Source organism: Tauraco erythrolophus, chromosome 7 (genome assembly GCF_009769465.1).
Source record: "Tauraco erythrolophus isolate bTauEry1 chromosome 7, bTauEry1.pri, whole genome shotgun sequence".
Lineage (NCBI taxonomy): Eukaryota > Metazoa > Chordata > Aves > Musophagiformes > Musophagidae > Tauraco > Tauraco erythrolophus.
The window spans coordinates 10186266-10206050 of NC_141471.1; the positions used below are offsets into that span (position 1 = coordinate 10186266).

At 39.5% G+C, this 19785-nt stretch overlaps 1 protein-coding gene across 1 annotated transcript in view; it reads right to left on the reverse strand.

Moving 5' to 3' along the window:
- Positions 1-19785, reverse strand: part of PTPRN2 (protein tyrosine phosphatase receptor type N2) — a 683076-nt gene that overhangs the window by 35289 nt on the left and 628002 nt on the right. Inside the window, exons 16-17 of the mRNA XM_086614526.1 lie at positions 16191-16264; positions 7861-7938 (exon numbers count right to left, since the gene is read on the reverse strand). Of these exons, the coding sequence (XP_086470652.1) occupies positions 7861-7938; positions 16191-16264 (152 nt within the window). The remainder of the gene's footprint in view (positions 1-7860; positions 7939-16190; positions 16265-19785) is intronic.

Sequence of the window (19785 nt, forward strand, 5' to 3'; positions counted from 1 at the left end):
CCATTGGAAATAGGAAACACTGTATTGAATGGAGACAGTCAGAAAATTTCTGGAATATTTTAAAACCAAACCCCAATGTTTTAATGGGTTAAAAAAAAAAGGAGGGGGGGGGATCTTTTAACTGAAAAAAAAAATTGGGAGGGAATTTAGATTTTTGTTATCAACTAGAACTTCACAATGTGTGCCAGTCAAAAAGCAACCTTTTTTGCAAAACATTTTGTTTGAAAATGACTTATCATTTTGATATGAAATGGGTCAAATCTGGCAAAGTCGGAATTGCCATTTGCAAACTGTGCCAGACAGCTGAGCAAATCTGTAGGTTGAAAAATTAACCATCGACAATCTGTATTTAATTAAAAAACATCTGACTCTTGCAGTTGAAAAGACGGCTTCAGAGAGGACCATATTTAAATATGTGGTCATCAGATTGGCTCCATGTGTTGTGTCCCTGCTGTTGCAGCAACACTTGCTTGGAAGTCAATGGGAAAGGCAAACTCAAGATGACTGTATATGTTGCAATAACTTCTGCTTTCTCAGAGAGACATAAACTGCTCTTATTCTTCTCCGTAGACTCCTAACTCAAGCCTTATTATTAAATAATTTAAATATGAGCACTATTTAGTACTGCTGTGCTGACAACACCACATTAAGGAGGGAAAGTCCACCAAAATCGTCAGTAATTAGCTTTTCACTTCAGTATTGGAAAGAACCTAAACAATAAGGGACAGAAATTTGAAAAAGACCACTTTCAAGTACCTTCTCCAACTGTAGCCATAATTAGAAGTGAGCATGGTATACGCACACTCCTTTACTGAACGCCTATGGAATTCTTAATGTTATATTTATTTCACATGGCTTGACAAGTTACTAGAGCTCTAGGGGCTACTGTTCTGTGCCTATCTCTCCCTTGCTGTTTTTCTTTTATTAAATTAAAATATGCATATTTTACACATTGAATTGCTTTGTGTCGCTTTTCATCTGCTCTTCTTTCTGAAGGTGAGAACTGATTAGACATGCAGGAAGTCCCATTCCAGGCAAGGAAAATAAAACTTGGGAATCAAGGCTGCTTGAAAGCACTGTGTTCTGCACAGAGGAACAAAATGCAGAAAAATAATTTAGTCTGTAAATTAATTTCAGCACTCACAAAACATGCTGAACTGGGAGCACAGAAACCAGCAATTAGAGCAGGAAAGTGTTTGGTACAGTTGTTCTTACTCAGCCCATGGGTTTGGAACACTGATTTTGCAGGGAGATTCATTCAGCTACAGGAACATGGTCTCCTGCCCACTGGGATTTGCCCTTGGAGATCATTGATGACTAATCCTTTTTACACAGGAAACAATCAACTCACAGTGTTTTGTATTTCTTTTGTTGAATTCCAAAACTGGAAAAGAGAAGCAAGTGTTGCTAAACAGACGTGCAAAGATTTATCATGTCCTCAACACTGCAATTCAGGAATTGGGCTTTGAACCTGCTGGTGTCATGTGGGAGGAAAACAATAGTCAGTTTTTGAACTGATGCTGATAAAATACTCCTGAAGATGGGTAGAGAAAAATTATTCTAAAAATAGTTTTAGATTAAGAAACACAGGACTGGGGGCAACGAAAAGCAAATGGCAACTGAACTCCCTGGTCACATTAGTGCTCTAGTCTTTACTCTTCGAACTCCTTCTCCACTTTAAATAGTCTTGAAATAAAAGTAAAAAATCAAAGTAGCAGAGATGAGGTCTCCCCACTCCCTATAATCACAATGTTGTAAACCTTCACTCCAGTGAGCTTTCTTTTTGTTTGTCAGCAATAGATGCCCAGCTTTAACAAGAATGGTGAAGAGCATTCCCAATTTGAAGACTATTTCACGTACTGGAGAATAGTAGAGGAAAGATGAGGTAAGGAAAAGCATGGGTTTGATTCAGAACACCTTCTTCAGGAGGATGAAGATCTTTCTCGCTTCCTAGAGGAGCATTCTAACCTTTGTGGCCACACCTGAGAGGTCTGTCTTCCTGATCCTGTGTCTGACTCAGTGCTGCTCATGAGTGGTATCTGCTCTGTCATCCTTGCCAGACCGGAGCCCTTCAGGGACTAAGGCAGCTGAGGAATACCTAGCCTGAGCTGCAGATCTATTCAGGCAAACGCCAGGGAATTTTCTGGTCCAAACTACAAGTGTTGACTCTATTTAACCTCATGGCTTACTCTTGTAGGTGCTTTGAACCTTACTGAACGTCTGCAAAATGGGGAAATCATAGTTCTCTACTCCTTCTGTAGAAGTTGTATAATGTTCATGTACCTATTAATTATGTTAGTCATGGAGAGAGGACATCACAGAAAAACAACAAATACTTACATAAATACATACCACATGATTTGATTTTCTAAGCAGCACATCCTCTTAAGTCACTTGGAGTTGCCTGATGCCTGCGTCTATTTCACTTAGTATTGTGAAATAAAAAAACTTGAAAGTGCACTTCCCTCTAAAAAGGGGGAGGAGAAAGAAGGGCAAATGTGGGTAGATTTATGAAGGCAAGGCATAATGTGGGGTGTTTTCCAGACGGAAAAATTATGGCCTCCTACAGAAATCTCCATTTGGAGATGACAAACCTTAGCAGACATGCAATTTATAAACCTGGCATAATTAAGAACAATTTTTCAGTGAAAAGACAGTTGGTTCTAAATATCCTAACTCCTAGGAATAGTTTCTTGCATATTATCATCCCTTGCTTCTTAGAATACTTTGCAAGTTAAGACATGTAGTTCATGTCAAATACTTCACGGAATTATAACCCAGCACATACGGAAAATAATAAAATTTTATGCCTCCAGAATTATTCACAACATGGAACTCCTGCTGCGAAAACTTGTTATAGATCAGAAATGTTCTACATCCTCTTTCTTTTGAATTATGTTCAAAGAGATGTTGAATTTTAATAGTGTTATGTGAAAGAGCTGAGTGAAATCTCACTGAAGCTGCTGGACAAAATCATCACCTTTCATTCAAGATAAATGTAAGAAACAAGCAAACTCTTTTATGGAGCCTGATAACTGAAATTACAGAAGTTATCATCAAAACCAAGAGAAACGTGAAGCATATGGACCCATGAGTTTCTCTAGAAACCGATATGCTTAATGCAGAGAGAGAGGCATTAATCAAGGCAAGATGATTAATTCAGATAAGCAGCAAAAATGTGTAAAAGGAATAAAGAAACCACCAGCACAGCTCGACAAACTAGCATTGTGATCCTGGTAGAAGAAAAGCTGAAAGAGAGGTTGGGGGTAAAACACTGGGTGAATGAGGCCTGGAAAAAAGGAGTTATTGCCTGTTATTTGATTCTGCCTTTATTCAAGGAAATAAAACTCTGTACTTTCTTTGCAAATAAAATGGAACTATATCAAAGCAAAACCCTATCCTGAGGATGAATTCTCTTTCCAGCTGAGAAGACAACAACCCACAGACCTGGCAAATTGTTTAACCACTCAGGTAAAAATGGATTAATACCATGTGAGGAGAGGCATCCGGTTTTCAAGAAGGGAATTGTGAGGTGGAATTCCCACTGAACCAAAATAGAATCAATGAAGGAGGTATCTCTCAGAAATAGTAATTGGTAAAAAGAGATGAAAACAAGACCAGATGAAATTAAAAGAAGACCTAAATCAGCTGGAGGCTTTTCAAAATTAATTAAAGTAGTAGCTGGAAAATTTCCAGAGCGGCCTAAGAGATGACATGCAGGCAGAGATGAAATCTCTGCTTGAGCTGCAAACAGAGAATCCAGACAGATTAGGAAGCCCTGTGGCAAAACAGATCAATGAGATGACTGACAACATGACTCCTGCAGGCTAGAAAGTTTTCAAAGAAATAGGTAAGCGAGGAAAGTTGGAACTAACTTGGCACTTGCTGACTTAGAGGAGCTATGCCAAGAATATAAGGAGCTGGAGAAGTAAACTGGAGGGACACAGACAACTGTAGAAGGCTGATGCCTGGAAGTGGCCTTACACCTTTAGAAAAGCCAGAGTAAGGCTCTTATCTTTTTTAACATTAGTATTTCTACAACATATACAAAATGTGGTTGAACACCATTTGAAAATGACCAATATATCTCCAGCTCAAAACCTACATCTTTGAAAGGAAAACTTCCATCAAGCTCATCTCTCTCAAGTCAACATGATATCCCAAATGAATAGAAAGGTGTATAAAAAATGCTGAGTCTAATGGCCACCTTTAGTGACCCAAGTAAGGTGGTGTTGAAGAACAGTATCTGCCCTTCTTCGTCACTTTACCAAAAAGGAAATAATTTTCCAAGAAGTGGTCACTAGTGAGACAACTGAAACTGATCCCCTCCAGTCCCATAATGATACTAGGTATGGATCTGCTCACCAGTAGGAAGAACACTAAACAAGATGAGCTTGGACAAAGCATCATCAATGTTTTATGGGAAAGAGAAGACACTGAGCTGACCATTATCTTTGTAAATTGGAATTTGCTGAGTGTCTAATAGCACTTGCACAAAAATACTGGGCACTGGATCAACATAATAGGTTTTAGAGAGGCCTGCCAATAAAACTAGGAAAAAAGATTATCTAAAACTATATCATCTGTTTTGTCTTAAACAGAGATAATGGATGTAACCACATGATCATGTAGATGACAGGCATGAAGAGCAGCAGACACTGCAGAGCAGTGTTAGAGCTAAGGGATTGGGTTCCTTTTGGAAGCAGCTTCCTCCAGACACATCTGTAGCCTTCTCCACCGCCAACAGGCATTTGGTTGATTGGACGACAGAGCAGTTGGTCTGAAGTAAAACCTACAAAGTATGTACTGTGACACTCTACAAATCCATTCCTAGTGGGCCACACTGCTTGCTAATGTAGACATAGTCGCTGATAGGTGGAAGAATCTAATATAAGTTCAAGGGAAATTAGGTTTAGAAACTGTGTCTCTGGAATTTGAGCATGAAATTCATAGATTCATAGATTTCTAGGTTGGAAAAGACCTTAGAGATCATCGAGTCCAACCGTCCCTAATCCCCATTAAACCATATCGCTAAGTAGATCATCCACCCTATTCTTAAACACATCCAGGGATGGGGACTCAACCACCTCCCTGGGCAGCCTAAATCTAGACAGTCAGGACAAATCAGGAGCACTTTGAATTTCATTACGCATATCAGCTGTGTTGTAAATGCCAAGAAAGCTGTCTTACACTCTCAAGTAAAACAAATGTTTTGTAGACAAGTGTTTTCTAGAAATCAGCTTGAAATGCCTACAGGAGTGGAAACAATTATAACAGTTTCTTGCTCGAGTAGCCTTTCAGCCAAGATAAAATGGAGTGGCAGATGCCCATCATGCACCTAGGCTCTTGGGAATCTTAGCAACTAAGTCTTTGCAAAAATAGGAAGCAAAACATCTAGTAAATATTGCCATAGAAGGTGACGCCAAGCTCCAAGAGTTTCTGTTGGACTTGCTAAAGCATGACATTGTGCATTTAGACAAGGAATGGCAGAATAGTCCCAGGTCTCTCTGGAGTCAGTCGCTCTTCTCGCTATCAGCCAGAAAACTGCTTCACTGAGCACACAAAAGAGGAAAAAAGCAACACAGTTCAGCAACAGCTGGTATTAAGTGGAGGAGGGAGAGGGAGGAGAACCACTGAGAAGATATATCAGGAATGAATAATTGAATCTTTAAACAATCCCTGGTGGCAGCACCATGGTCTGTATAAACTACAGAAAACCGTATTCAAGTAAACATCAAAGGATTCTGCCCTGACAGCAGTTAATACTCTATTTTCCCTAGCAAGTTCAGGTTTCCCATGCTTTACCTTAAAAAAGGTACTATTAGATGAAAAATGGATATAAACTTTGCTCCTGCATCTGGGCATAAACCACAACAACTTCAAGCCATGGCTTCCAACTTGTACAATGGACCTACTACATTTCCGCGGTTATGGATGCAATGTTCTGCAAGGACTTAATCTCTCTCAGCCCATTTATTATACCTGATTGATACCCTGGGCCATGTAAAAGCTGGAGGCAGGAACCTACACATTGACACATGATCTGTAGGAAGTTTAAGTTTAAGAAAAGTGGGTTATGGACCAATCAGACATTGGTAGATTGTTATGTTGAAGTAACAGACATCATCAAAATAAACGTAAGAAAGAAACTTTTCAATGGAACTTAATAGAAGAAACAACAGAAGAGTATCACATCAAAAATGGACACATGGCCACACTTCAGCAGAAGATGAACTACAGTTGCCAAATGTTTTCTGTGGAGACGTATACAGCAAATCTGGTGGGTGGGCGGAGTGAACTTTCACTGATGGATAATTGGGAGGAGAAATAGCTAAAAAGAGCAGAAGGAAAGTGAAGGAAAGTGAAGACTCTCCACTCACAAATAGCAAGAAGAAAGAAAGTCAAGAGAGAGATCTTTGGAGTTCAAAGCTGGAATGACGAAGATTGGATCACAGAACAAAGAAATAACATTTCAGTTCTAGTCACTCTGTGTTTGTGCAGTTTGCCCAACTGTTCAAATGAGAAAGGGAGAAGAACAAAATACATCGTTCATACAGAATCATAAAACATCACTAAAGAATAGCTAACATGGTATTTATTTTGCATGTTTAACACTAAGAAACACACTTTCAAGTACCATGCCTGATATAAGCAATCCACTTATCAAAAGAAAAAAGATATTGAAGACAAAAATCACAAGGTACTTGAAAATTTAAGCGAGAATGACAACTCAACTGACATCAAGCAGAAAGAATTTGCTCTGGACTTCTAAAAACCATGCCCAAAATATCTCAGACTGAGCATTTAAATATCCAGGCACTCAAAATCAAGCAAACTTTTTGAAAACGTCTTGCTTCCTCATCAGAGACAGTAGGAAATTGTGACATGAAAACTGTCTTTAACAGGGATCAGTTAACACTTTCTAATCATAGACCAAGTGATGTGGATGAAGTGAGAAGATTATTTCAACTGATGCAAGCTCCTAAAATACAATAGTACTTCTGAAATTTGTATGTAGATGTTCTTTATCTTCAGAACAAAGGATTCTAAATTCATAATGGAAAACAAAAAATAAAAACATATGTTTGAGTTGATAGTAAGCCTCAGTTAATCTCCTCCTCAAACTGCTTCAGTAAGCTCTCAGGCACACTTTTACACTTACAAAGGAATATCTAATGCAGCATATCTGTCACACAATCGCACACACCTAGCCTGGCGGTGTGCGTTTGTGTCCAGATCTGAGGGTTGTATAAGCACATAAAAAACTTGCATACAAAGTAAGCTCATATTTGTGCAGTAGTAACCACTGTCTTGAGCCCCGATGCTGCAAAAAAACATGCACCTACTTTATGCAGCAGGGTCTTCACTCAGCCTTTAAATCGGCTACCTGTGGTAGGGTAAACGCGTAAGCATTTAAGCATTCCGGGGAACTGGGGCATGTGAGAAGTAGGTTTTAATGGAAAAATTCACAGCACATAGTGTTAGGTCCTTTTTGATGTGGAGAATGACAATGAATTCTGGCTACAGTCTTAAGAAGGTCAGGCCCTCTGAAAATCATGCAGTCCTTGGCAGCAGTTTAATTACAGAGACCTGACCTGAAGTTTGGCTCTAAAACATGAATACTTTGGCCTGAGGTTTTCAATATAATTTCCAGATGAACTATTTCCTAGCTGAGCTTGTCATATACAGGAATGTCTTTAATATCCTTGTACTAGTTTTAAAAAAAACATTTGAACTAAGGTTTTTCCACCTATTGTGACTCAAGCATGGCAGATTTTTATACACTTTACATTTCCAGAAGCACAGGAAAACATTTGACTTGTAACATAAATTCAGTTTTCAAAGAGATGTTTAACTTACCTGCCAGAAGTCAGCGACAGTAGCAGGGAGAGGGCCCTGGGTGGCAATATATGCAGGGTTTCGGGGGTCATGGTCCATCTGGAATAAGGAGAGAGAACACAGACTGGTTTTATTTAAAAGAAAATCCCTTGCTGTTTTTGAGACAGAAAGCATGCGAGGGCAGAAACAAGGGGCTTCCTAAGGGACTGTCATGTCCCTCCATCCTTATTGGCAAGCAAAGAATTTTATTTCTGTTTATACGCTCAGAGGAGACCTTTTTCCACAAAAGACTGATGCCACCAGATGAGTATCAGCACAATGATGAGCAATGTCCCATGTCCATAATATGCAGCATAAGATCATTTATGGTGGTACGATGGTTGGTAAAGGCATTTATTTGAGATCAGTACTTGTGGTTTCATAGCAACCTAGGATAGCATTTGAAACATTCTTTCTTATACACTGAGTGTAAAGAATGCTCCACACATCTAAATATGTTCTCCATTTCCACTGTGCCTGTCAAGGGCACACGTAACTAAAAAACAGCAAAAATGGGGAACAAATTCAGTTTCTGGCTTTTTCTGGTTAGCTGATTTATCTAAATGCATGGATTTGGCCTCAATAGAGGAAGTTCTGCTTAAAGACCTTAATTATTACATTTAATTCAAGGAGCAGAAAATTCACTGAGCAGAAAAAATAAAAGAAGCTAAGAAACAAAGCCATCAAGAGTAAATAGGATTAGTGTGTTACAATGAATGTTTTCAAAGTGATGGGTGGTTTTCTTGGTTCTAAATCTTAGGACCCATCCTGCTGAAAAAGAAGATCTGCTGATGGGATTAAAACCAAACAAACTCATTCTAACCCTGAACTGGGCAAGACGAAACTTTGAACATAAAGAAAAAAAGACCCGGTTCAGCTTTCAGATTGTGGGTGTGACTCAGTGACACTGAAGTCGATGTGAGTTAACTTATACCCATGTAGCTGGAGGAGGAATCTGTCTCAATACATGATGCTGTTCTATAAGTAAAGATCTGAATAAGAATGAATGTGAGTCACATTTGCATTAAGAGGCATCTACTGAATTTATTCATAGCCTATCAAAATTTTCAGTGATGGTACATGTCAGCGTAAAAGAAGGCACCTCATAATTATGTGCAACATAAAAGAGGGAAGAACCATAAAAGAACAGATGTAAGTTATTCTAACAGAACAACAATATGATGAATGTTGCAAAAACGAGAACGCTTTTATGTTTCTAATTTTCTGATGTATAATTAAGCTGGACTTAATATTAAAATTCTCCATGACAACACAACACAGGTAGAACGAAGTCACTAAATTATTTTAGAATAAAAGCTTACCTCTGATTCACCTCCCATAGTTATAAAAAACCTTGACCAGGATGTCTGTAATACCATCATTTTATTCTGAGCTTCATTGAGATGCTTCTCTTATCAGCAAATAACTCCTCACAACAAGTAATTGCTCACAACAAATTTCAATCTCGCTTTCTTTGCTTTTTGACAAAAACAATTCTGATAGAAGGACATTTACTACTGTGGGTATTTTGAGATCAGAAAAAAAATGACTTTTTTCAGAAAGCAGTATTAGCAAAAAATCCTTAGGAACCATTTCAGACTGTGCAACCTTTTTTTTTTTCTTTATTTTGTAAGAATTGAGACACTGAACTAAACACAGCTGAAAACAACAGCAAATGTGATTAAGCAAAGTCAGGCTTAAACGGTTTTTTTGCTCCTTAATGGTTGAAATTATTTCTGGTGTTGTTTCGTTTTGAATCCCACAGAGATCTATAGGATCTAGTCATGTGTTTAAATGTTTTCCTATGCTGGAACTAAAAAAATCTTAGCTTAGAAAAATCAACCTGCACCGCAGAGGACCTGCTACTCCCAGCGGAAAGTGTTGTAGGCTGCATCCACTTGAAAATTATGTCACTTGTCTAACAGGCGAGAGCCTGACTTGGAAATGTAACTGACAGTGAATACACCAAACTTTAGAAAAATAATAATTTACTTTGAATTTCTTCTTAAACTAAATTCTTTTGTATGTAGACATGCCAGAAAACAAAGGCAGAAAAAATCAAAGATGATGCAAATAGCACTGTCATGGAAGAAATACTTCTCAATGTTCAGCTGATAAATCAGGAATAGGCCAATCTTGGCATTTCAGCATTAATCAACCTCTGTCACAAAGGTGCTGTTGGAACGTGGCAAACATTACAATAAGCACAGAGCAGTGAAGTGTATCAGCAGTTTAACAATAATTCAAAAGACAATTACAATTATTACATTCCAAGCACATTGTGTTGCACAGAAAACAATTATGAGCAAAAACTCCTCTTGCTCGGAGCAAACAGAAGATGGCAGAAAGCCCTATCACACTATTAAACAATCTTTAACGGAACAAAAATAAGAGCAAAGATTAAACTAATTAAATGAAATTCCTGGTTTCATCAATTTTCTATTATATGTACTGTTTTAAAGGCCACATATTTCAAGAAAAGTGTGAAAAATCACTACTCTGGTCAGATTCAATTTAACGTGAGCGGTTGACTGCAACAGACGGTTCTTGAATGTTTTTCTTATATTCTTTTTTATTCTCTCAAGGTCACCAAGAACACTAAGGGCATCTTAATCTACCAAAGTTAACAAAAGTTTGAATAAAGAAATAAAGTCGGTAATGAGTTTTAAACTACCTAATCAAAGATCAAGTAAAAGGCTTTTTTAATGTCAGTAGTCATCATCTTCTTTCAGGGATCCCTCAGATTTCTTACTTCACAAAAATAAAACAGAGAGTGTATTCTCCAGAGAAGAAGAGAGAACAGCAGGCTCAAGACTAGTAAGTGTTAAACCAAAAATCGACTGTTTGCTAACGTTTTACATCGGAACAACCTTCAGAAATCACCCTAATAGTAATTGCTCCAAAAGAACAAGATTTTTCCCTCTATGTCCCCATCAAAGCACAAAGTTCACAAGACTTACATCAGAACTGGATCGAACAGTCATTTTTGGGAAGAAAAAGCTGAAATTATTACAACTGTTCTACTATGATGGAATTCTCATTTTCTGCTGCAATACAACAAAGGCAAGTCTAGTGATAATGTTTCAATCTATTTTCCCATGATTTTGTATTAGGGAAAGAAAGAGATCAAGGATTATTACAAATGACTATGCAATTGACTGTGGTGATTTCCATCACTACCAATGTCAAAAGCAAATGGAAACAAACAGGAGGAGCATTCAGATTTCTTGTTACAAAATAAATGCTACAGAAAACTGAATGAAAAAGTATCTCTCTCTATTAGACAGGTTTGTGGCATAACTTGTGCTTTTCTACAGGACTTTGGAATGAAAGCTGACTTACAGTATCTTAAAGTAGGAAAGAACACAGTATCACAGTTAGTTGCACCTTTTTAAAACTAATAGCAGACCACAAGTCCACCTTTGCTTTCCTAGAGAACAGAAGTTACTCCTTTAGGTTTTTTTCTACAAGAGTTCTACTATCCAGTTGCCTTCTCCTAGGGCTCTGCAAGGATTCCCTGAAGAACTTTGAATATTATTGAGTTTTTAGATAGAGATCATGCTGCTGATAATGCTGATGAAATATAGCAAAATCAATACATTCTGGGGTAAATCCTGAAATTCATTGTATTTGGACTTGAGTGGTACATACAGATTCTTGTTAAGCAGTTTTCTAGAACTGTAAACTGAAGTAAAAGTGCCAATAGGCATCAATGACCATTTTGAAATCTCATGTAAATGATACACTGGTTCATTCTTGCCCTTTACCTCCCTCTCTGCTTGTCAGATCCTTACTTTCCACACAGAAAGATGCTGAGTGAGACATGGTCTCAGTCATACCATATTTACCTTGATCTAAACCCTCTGAGTCCAGCTGAAATATTCCTAAATTATATGAGAACAGAATGAGATCCAGTGTAGACCAAATATGATGGAAAGTTGAACTCTGATTAACACCTTAAAAATTCATATGGATTCAAGCTACTATGTAGTTTCTAGATTTAATGTGTTTATAATACCAATAAAATCTACTTTCATGCATGTATTTATCACACAGAGTATAGAGAGTCTCTAAAAGTAAAAAAGTATATTTGTTTTTGTAAAAGAAAGCATATCCAGCAAATGCAGATGAACTTTGTAATCACATTCATCTCAGCATTAAAATTAAAAAGGTAGACTAGTCCTCATCTTCATGTTTGAATTAAAATTTAAAACAATTTTTAAATCCTTCCTTTAAAACCCCTAATGGAATGAAAGAAGTAAATCTGGTTGTGAATGCCATTATGATTTCAGAGTCTATTCTTGGTGATGAAATTTGTATGCTATGTTTGAACAAACTGTCATGCTAATGACATTCCTCAGTCTGGTGTCTTCAATAACAAGCAAACTGAGTTTTTAAATGTAGTTGATGGAATTTTTTCTCTCTCAGATACCCTATGAGGAAAAACAGAATTCCCATTTACTTTCATGACCTCTGATTTAAAAGCAAAGATTGCACATTATTTACTACTGGATGATTTTCCTGAAATTTAATGAGGACTAAGTACAAATATGACAGATGTAATTATCACAGTTTTATTCTGCACAGTCAGGGTCTCCTTGTGCCGTAATTGCAAGCCTTTCATTCAGCTGCCGAAAACAGAGTTATTATCATAGTACTTTCTGTTATTTCAGAGAGGAGGAAAACAGATTTCTACCTCACTTTTACCCTGCAAATTTCTACTAAGGACTGATTTTGCCTGGCCTCATGCTACAGTGAAATTAAAGACCTACGGAAGGACTTGGGACTAAATCTCTGCTGATTCTCCTCACCTACTCCCAGCCATGGTGAGGCCATCAATCTAACCCCAGTTTCCACACAATATTGGAGGGGAAGGAGGTCTTGAGGGGGGGCAGCATTTTTTGAAAGGAAGAAACATGTGGGCAGGTGGCCAGCTCATTGTCTAGAGTGGGGATTTTTTCATGGTGTACCACTACACTCATTTAGACTTAAGTTAAGGTTGAGTGAGCCCCAGCTGGAGACTGGACCACTGACCCAGAAGCTGGAGATACCCAGCGACCTGCACCCGACTGGAAGCCTTCCTTTCCGAAGCTCAAATATAATTACTTTATTTTACACTCTTCCCTCACCAGACAGCTCACACGTGCAGGGAGGAAAGAATCCTCTTCCAGTCAGTTCGGACTGTACTGATCCCGTGCTATTAATGCCTATCTTGAAAGCTCACTACAATGCTACTCCTAGCCCAAGCGCTGCAAGGCGCAAAGGCACCAGAAACATCACTGTATTGACATGATAATTACCGAGGTTATTTAAGTTGAAAGGCAGCAGTCTGCAGTCTGAAGGAAAGAAATGGTAGGATTTTTGCAAGAGCGAATAAAGGCAGACTTAGTGGTGCTCCACATCCACTGTACACTTACAAAGACGTTTATTAAACGTGTGTCTGCTAACAGGAGAGATCTCAAATAAACAGCAGTAGCAACAGCACGTATGTCCAGCTCAGGCTGCAATAGCCATACAGCCACAGTAAATATCACAGAATCGAGTGCCCAATATAATATTCCAGTAGGCTTCTCAGGTGGGGAAAACAGAGACTGAATGTCTGCCACTGCTATATTCTACCTCATTATACAAAAAACTATACCAGATTACAAATATGTTTACACTAACCTGAAGATATTTCCTTTATTTTGAAATGAAGCAGTTTGCAGGGAATCTTTCCAAACTATGGGCTTGCAAAGTAGTGATTTCCTCCTACCAACCTCCCACTGCAAGACCTTCAGGAAACACACATTTTATCTACTGCTTTCAAAATATCAAAACAACTATTGACTTAGTGAAACAAACTCACAAAACCATCTGGAGCATCTCTTTCCTTAGAATAACAGGTCATCTACACACATGTGGGCTGTGGCACTCCTTCCCACACAGTAGGGTCCCTATCCTACCATGAAGAAGAGGAACTCAATAGTTTCTCTTGGCAGTTTTTCATGGCTATGCAAGATACTGGGTGCTTGTCACAATCCAATGAAACACTTGTGCATCCACTTATCTCTGGACATAGAAATACTTCTGTGAGATATAGAGACAACCATAAGAATTTTTGCTTCATTGGTGTGACTTGTCTTATTGAACAAAACTCTTGAGTCTGGGAAAGCTACAAAAAAGAAATACCTTCTAACCTTTGCAGAAGAAAATACCCTTATTAAGTGCTGGATGAAAGGGCAAGATTACAAGCCTCTGTAAAACCACGAGAGTAAAAGCTGTGGAAGCAGAGACTCTCGGCCTGTGTTAGCTTTAAGCGTCCTGACAAAGCAACTCTCTTCCCAGTTATGTCAACGGGATATTTTGGTCCTGTCTCTCCACTCCCAATGCTACTGAATCTAATACTCTTATCTTCAGTGTAATTAAGGGAATAGATACACTATAATCCAAATTACAATTGCAACAGGCATATACACACATGGAAGAATTTACCCTTTCTCCAACCAAATTTGCATACTAAAAACAGTTAAGCTGTGTCTATACAGACTTTTGGGCAGGTTGCAGAAGCCCATCTTGGTTATTTGGTAAAAACACAGCATCTGCACTGTTGCCAACACTGAACCTGGCTTAGCACTGTCTACAGATGCTGTAATTCCACTTCTACACCATGTTGTAGTCATGTGAATTACAACCAAGCACTTATAAGAATACAGTCTCTCACTTCCAGTTAACACCTCCCACTCCTGTGCTTGCCACAAAACCTCTCAGCTTCTACTATCAAATTAAGGCTTGACCAAACATAAGCCACTGAACGTGCCCTGAAGACAGCCAAACAGAGCACTGAAGCCCTGAAGTTGGATCTCTGTGCATGACTTTACAAGCAGGATACGTATTCCTTTGAGGGCCAAGTTACTCTGATCTCCTGATCCTGGGGCCAGCTACAGCTTGGTCTAGTCAGAGACATACTTAAAAAGTAGTCCAAAACCTGCTTTAACCTGTGCACATTTACCCCTGTTCTCTAAAACGGCAGCTGGCAGCCCCTGAAGCATGCAGGTGCTTTGGTTTACCCTCTATCCTAAGCCAAAGACAAAAGCATCCTGAAGATGTTTGTTGGGTTTGGTGTATCTTTTAGCTCTTTGAATAAAACATTTTTATATGTTCAAGGAAATGAAGTGTTTGAACTCTGATGAAATTAACAAAAACAAAGCTCCAAGAACAGTTTCTATGTATTTGTCCTTTTTTTTTAAGAAGAAAAAGTATCGTCAACAACACTGGAAGGAAGCAGCCTGTAATTTCATGCTGTTGCAAATTGTCAGCTGCCTTGCCCACACAAAGTGATTTAACTGGAGAAGTGATACTCCCCAGGAAAATGAGCCAGTAATGGCATACACAGCCCACTGCAATGAGATCTAATTCTCCATCTGAGGCTCTTTCTCATAGTTTCCCTAACTTTTTAGTGCCTAATTAATGCGAATAAGAACCATGACCAAAAGTGACTCCAATACCAGCAGTCTCATGGAGGTCAAGGACGCAGTGCCTTTCTCCCCCTTAAAATGGATGTCACAACACTTCCATTGAGACGCTGTGACAGGGCAATGCTCCTAGGAGTATCATACCTGTCTTGTGTCTAAAAATAGAGACCTTTTCCCTCTGTCACCTTTCACAGACAAGAAAGGATTCACATTCAGCTTACGTAGGGTGAGAAAGGGCAGCTGGCCATGCTGGAGTATTCAGAGACAAAAATTGGATTGACCTCTTTTGCAGTTTGAATGAATATAAAAGTGGTAAGGGATCTTGTTTTTGTTTACAAAACAGCAAGCTCAAAAAGAATCAGGAGAGCTACAGCAACACCAGGCCATGCATCAGTAAGGCAACAGATGAAGAAAGGTAAGAGGAAATGTCACTTCCTGCTGCAGAAGTTCAGAAGGCTGTTGAGCTCAGCTCTCCATGCCTACAGAAACCATTCCTCCTACGACTGTAGTTAGTAGGATAAAGCAGAGGACCTCCTCAGAGAAGGAAAAGCTCTGCTAAGGGCATATGGTTTAATTTTATCATCTGTAAGTTAATAACATCAAGTACAGAAAACCTGACAGCATTACAAGGTGGAATGATGACTATCTAGTGACTTTGTTTTTTTAGTACATAAACTAAAAGGGTATTGCATGCACACGTAAATTTATTTCTCTTCGATTTGAAAAGACAGCCTGAGACATCAGATATGTGAGGTGGCACAACCTGAGCAGTCAGGTGCCTCAAGTTAGCATGTTTTAACAACAAGGAAAGACAGGGACTGACTACTTGGATTATTTCTCATAGGTTACCATACTTACAATTGGGCTAGCGTTGATGTAGTCTGAATTGTCGTGGCTATTTTCACCTTTCAGACATATCCTGGAATGATCATCTGCAAAGGAGAAAATAAGAAAGTTCCTGTAAAAGTATTCTACTCATTTTAAGTTAAACAATTCAAAGTCAAATTAATGTGCATTTCAAGACAGGCAAATGGTAAATATGAGAAAGTATTTCTTTCTGACTCCCAACCTAGCATAGCCTTGATACAGCCACATCACAGTCTGACTCAGGAACAAAGCACTGAGTATCAGAAAGCGTGTCTTCATGAAAGGCACCATAATGTGCTATAACCTCTCATAGGAAAAAGGGGAATCTCTACTGCTGAGGGAGTTTAAGATTTAAACTAGGCAAATCACCAGGAAAAAACAGTATTACAGAAAACACTCCTGTGTTTGCAGGGTCATGGAAGAAGCAAGCTGACGGCTTTGTCCATCTGGCTTCTCTATAAAATAAACAGCAGGAACACTGAGTTGAGCACGGGACAGTAAGTTAATCTGTCCTGATCAAAGACCAGTGCTGTGTGGTGCTACGCTAGTGACGTGGGGAGACAATATGACTTGGAGATGACTGTGGGAGAGAGAAAATGCTGACAACAATTGCACCTAAAAGTACGACTGGAGCACACACAGACATCTTACACTGCTGGTAATGTAGCTAGTTCAGACACCGCTAGCAAAGGAAACAGCAGCTCTGGACATAAGAGACTTACTCATGTTTGCCCATTGTCAAGATTCTTTTATCACTTTTAGACTTGTATTTTTACTGGTGCTAGCTCAAGTATGTTTAGAAGTGGTATACCCCAAACTCTAGTCTTTTTTTTTACTTCAGGACATATGTAATGGATGGGTATTATTTGTCTGTATTTAGACAGTGACAATGCAGATGTCTGCATGTCTTCCAGTCATCTAGACTCACCTTCTACTAAGAGGAAAGAAATACTTCTATGCCATGAATCATCTAATATTGATTCAGCTGTTTCAAACAGGCCAAATTGCACTTGAGAAATGCCCGTTTCTTTCCATTGACTAAAGAAAGACCAGACCATACGCAGATAATTTCTGACTGATGTCTAAGTCTTCACATATGAATCTCAAACAACTTGCACCTCATACATAACCAGCACAATTCATACTTCTCAGCAAATCTATCCTGCATAGCATATTGTGGTCAGAGGTTGTGAGCTGCCACTTCTGTAACCCTCTACAGATGATCATGGATACTGATGCTCTGAGAGGATCTTTCCACCGATTATTCAAATAGACAAAGGAGGAGTACATGAATACACCGTCACCCTTTGTATCTCATCTAGCAGCCTGTGACGCCATTCTTAACCACAGAATTGCAAGTTGGCTTTTTAAACTACTAAGTACCAATCATTATTTTAATAATGAAGAACAACAAATTTAAGTACCACACAGGAAAGTGGAGACAGCGGGTTTGGGCTCTGCTTAGGTTTATTCACCAGTAGTGCCTTGGCAGTTCAATATGTGAGCAAGACAAAGGTGTGCTTGTATGAGTGTTGTTGATAGTCACTCAATCTCATCAGCAATATTTAACCCACCAATTTGAGCAAACTTCTCCTGGAATAAGATCAGAGGTGAACAAGTCATGTCAAATGAATAAGGAGCCTTTTTTTCAGTTGACTGAAAATTAGCAAGCATGATGTCCATCTACAAGAAGGGTCAGAAAGAGGATCCTGGGAACTACAGGCCTGTCAGTCTGACCTCAGTGCTGGGGAAGGCTATGGAGCAGATCATCTTGAGTGCCGTCGCGTGGCATGTAAAGGACAATCAGGTGATCAGGCCCAGTCACCATGGGTTTAGGAAAGGCAGGCCCTGCTTGACTCACCTGATCTCCTTCTATGACAAGGTGACCCACTTAATGGGTGAGGGAAAGGCTGTGGTTGTTTTTCTCTTGGACTTTAGTAAAGCCTTTGATGCTGTTTCCCACAGCATTCTCCTAGAGAAACTGGCTGCTCATGGCTTGAATGGGCGTATTCTTTGCTTGGGTAAAAAAAATGGCTGGATGGCCAGACCCATGGAGTTGTGGTGAAGGGACTTAGATCCAGTTGGCAGCTGGTCACGAGTGGTGTTCCCCAGGGCTCAGTATTGGGGCCAGTTCTCTACCAATGATCTGGATGAGGGGATCGAGTGCACCCTCAGTAAGTTTGCAGATGACACCAAGTTGGGCGGGAGTGTTGATCTGCTTGAGGGTAGGAAGGGTCTACAGAGGGATCTGGACAGGTTGGCTGGATGGGCCAAGGCCAACTGTATGAGGTTCAACAAGGCCAAGTGTCAGGTCCTGCATTTGCCTCACCACAACCCCATGCAATGCTACAGGCTTGGGGAAGAGTGGCTGGAAAGCTGCCTGGCAGAAAATTACCTGAGAGTACTGGTCGATAGCTGGCTGAATATGAACCAGCAGTGTGCCTGGGTGGCCAAGAAGGCCAAGAGCATTCTGGCTTGTATCAGAAATAGTGTGGCCAGCAGGACAAGGGAAGTGATTGTCCCCCTGTACTCAGCACCGGTGAGGCCACACCTCAAATACTGTGTTCAGTTTTGGGGCCCTCACTACATGAAAGACACTGAGGTGCTGGAGTGTGTCCAGAGAAGGGCAATGAAGCTGGTGAAGGGTCTGGAGCACAAGTCTTAACAAGCAGGGGCTGAGGGAACTGGGGTTGTTTAGCCAGGAGAAAAGGAGGCTGACGGGAGACCTTACTGCTCTCAACAACTACCTGAAAGGAGGTTGTAGCGAGGTGGGTGTCTGTCTCTTCTCCCAAGTAACAAGTGATAGGACAAGAGAAAATAACCTCAAGCTGTGTCACAGGAGGCTTAGATTGTATAATAGGAAAAATTCCTTCATGGAAAGGGTTGTCAAACATTGGAACAGGCTGCCCAGGGAAGTAGTTGAGTCATCATCCCTGGAGGTATTTAAAAGATGTGTAGATGTGGTGTTTAGGGACATGGTTTAGTGGTGGACTTGGTAGTGTCAGGTTAATGGTTGGACTTGATGATCTTAAAGATCTTTTCCGACCTAAAAGATTCTACAATTCAATGATTTACTATTCACATAAAATTATTTCCTCTGGTAAGGTTTCAACACAAGAGGAGGATGAAGAAGAAGAGAAAGGGAACACTTTCATGCACATTATTCACTTCCACTTTACTTCAGTACCACTGCACAAAAATTCCAAAATATAAAAATTAACTTGTGACATGTGAGATCTTGGGGCTACCCAAGACTTTGCATAGAAAGCTTTACAATGAACATTGTCACAGAGTGCTTGGAGAACTATGGCTCTGAAACCTTTTGGCTACGTAGGAGATGTGCAGGTTACATGCACTAAATGTGGTCTTTCATGTATCTTAAGCTAAGTAAGTACTCCGGATAAGCCCCATTCCTTGGAAAGCAAAAGTGTTTAAACTAATCACCAAAGAAAATGTGTGAAATGTTTTCAAATGGATAAGGGAGAGAGAGCAGACAGTGATTCATCAGTATTTGGCAAACAGATGTCAGTGTGACTCTCCAAAAAAAGTCAAGTGTCAAATCAGTAACTTCAGGATCTTTTTTTTT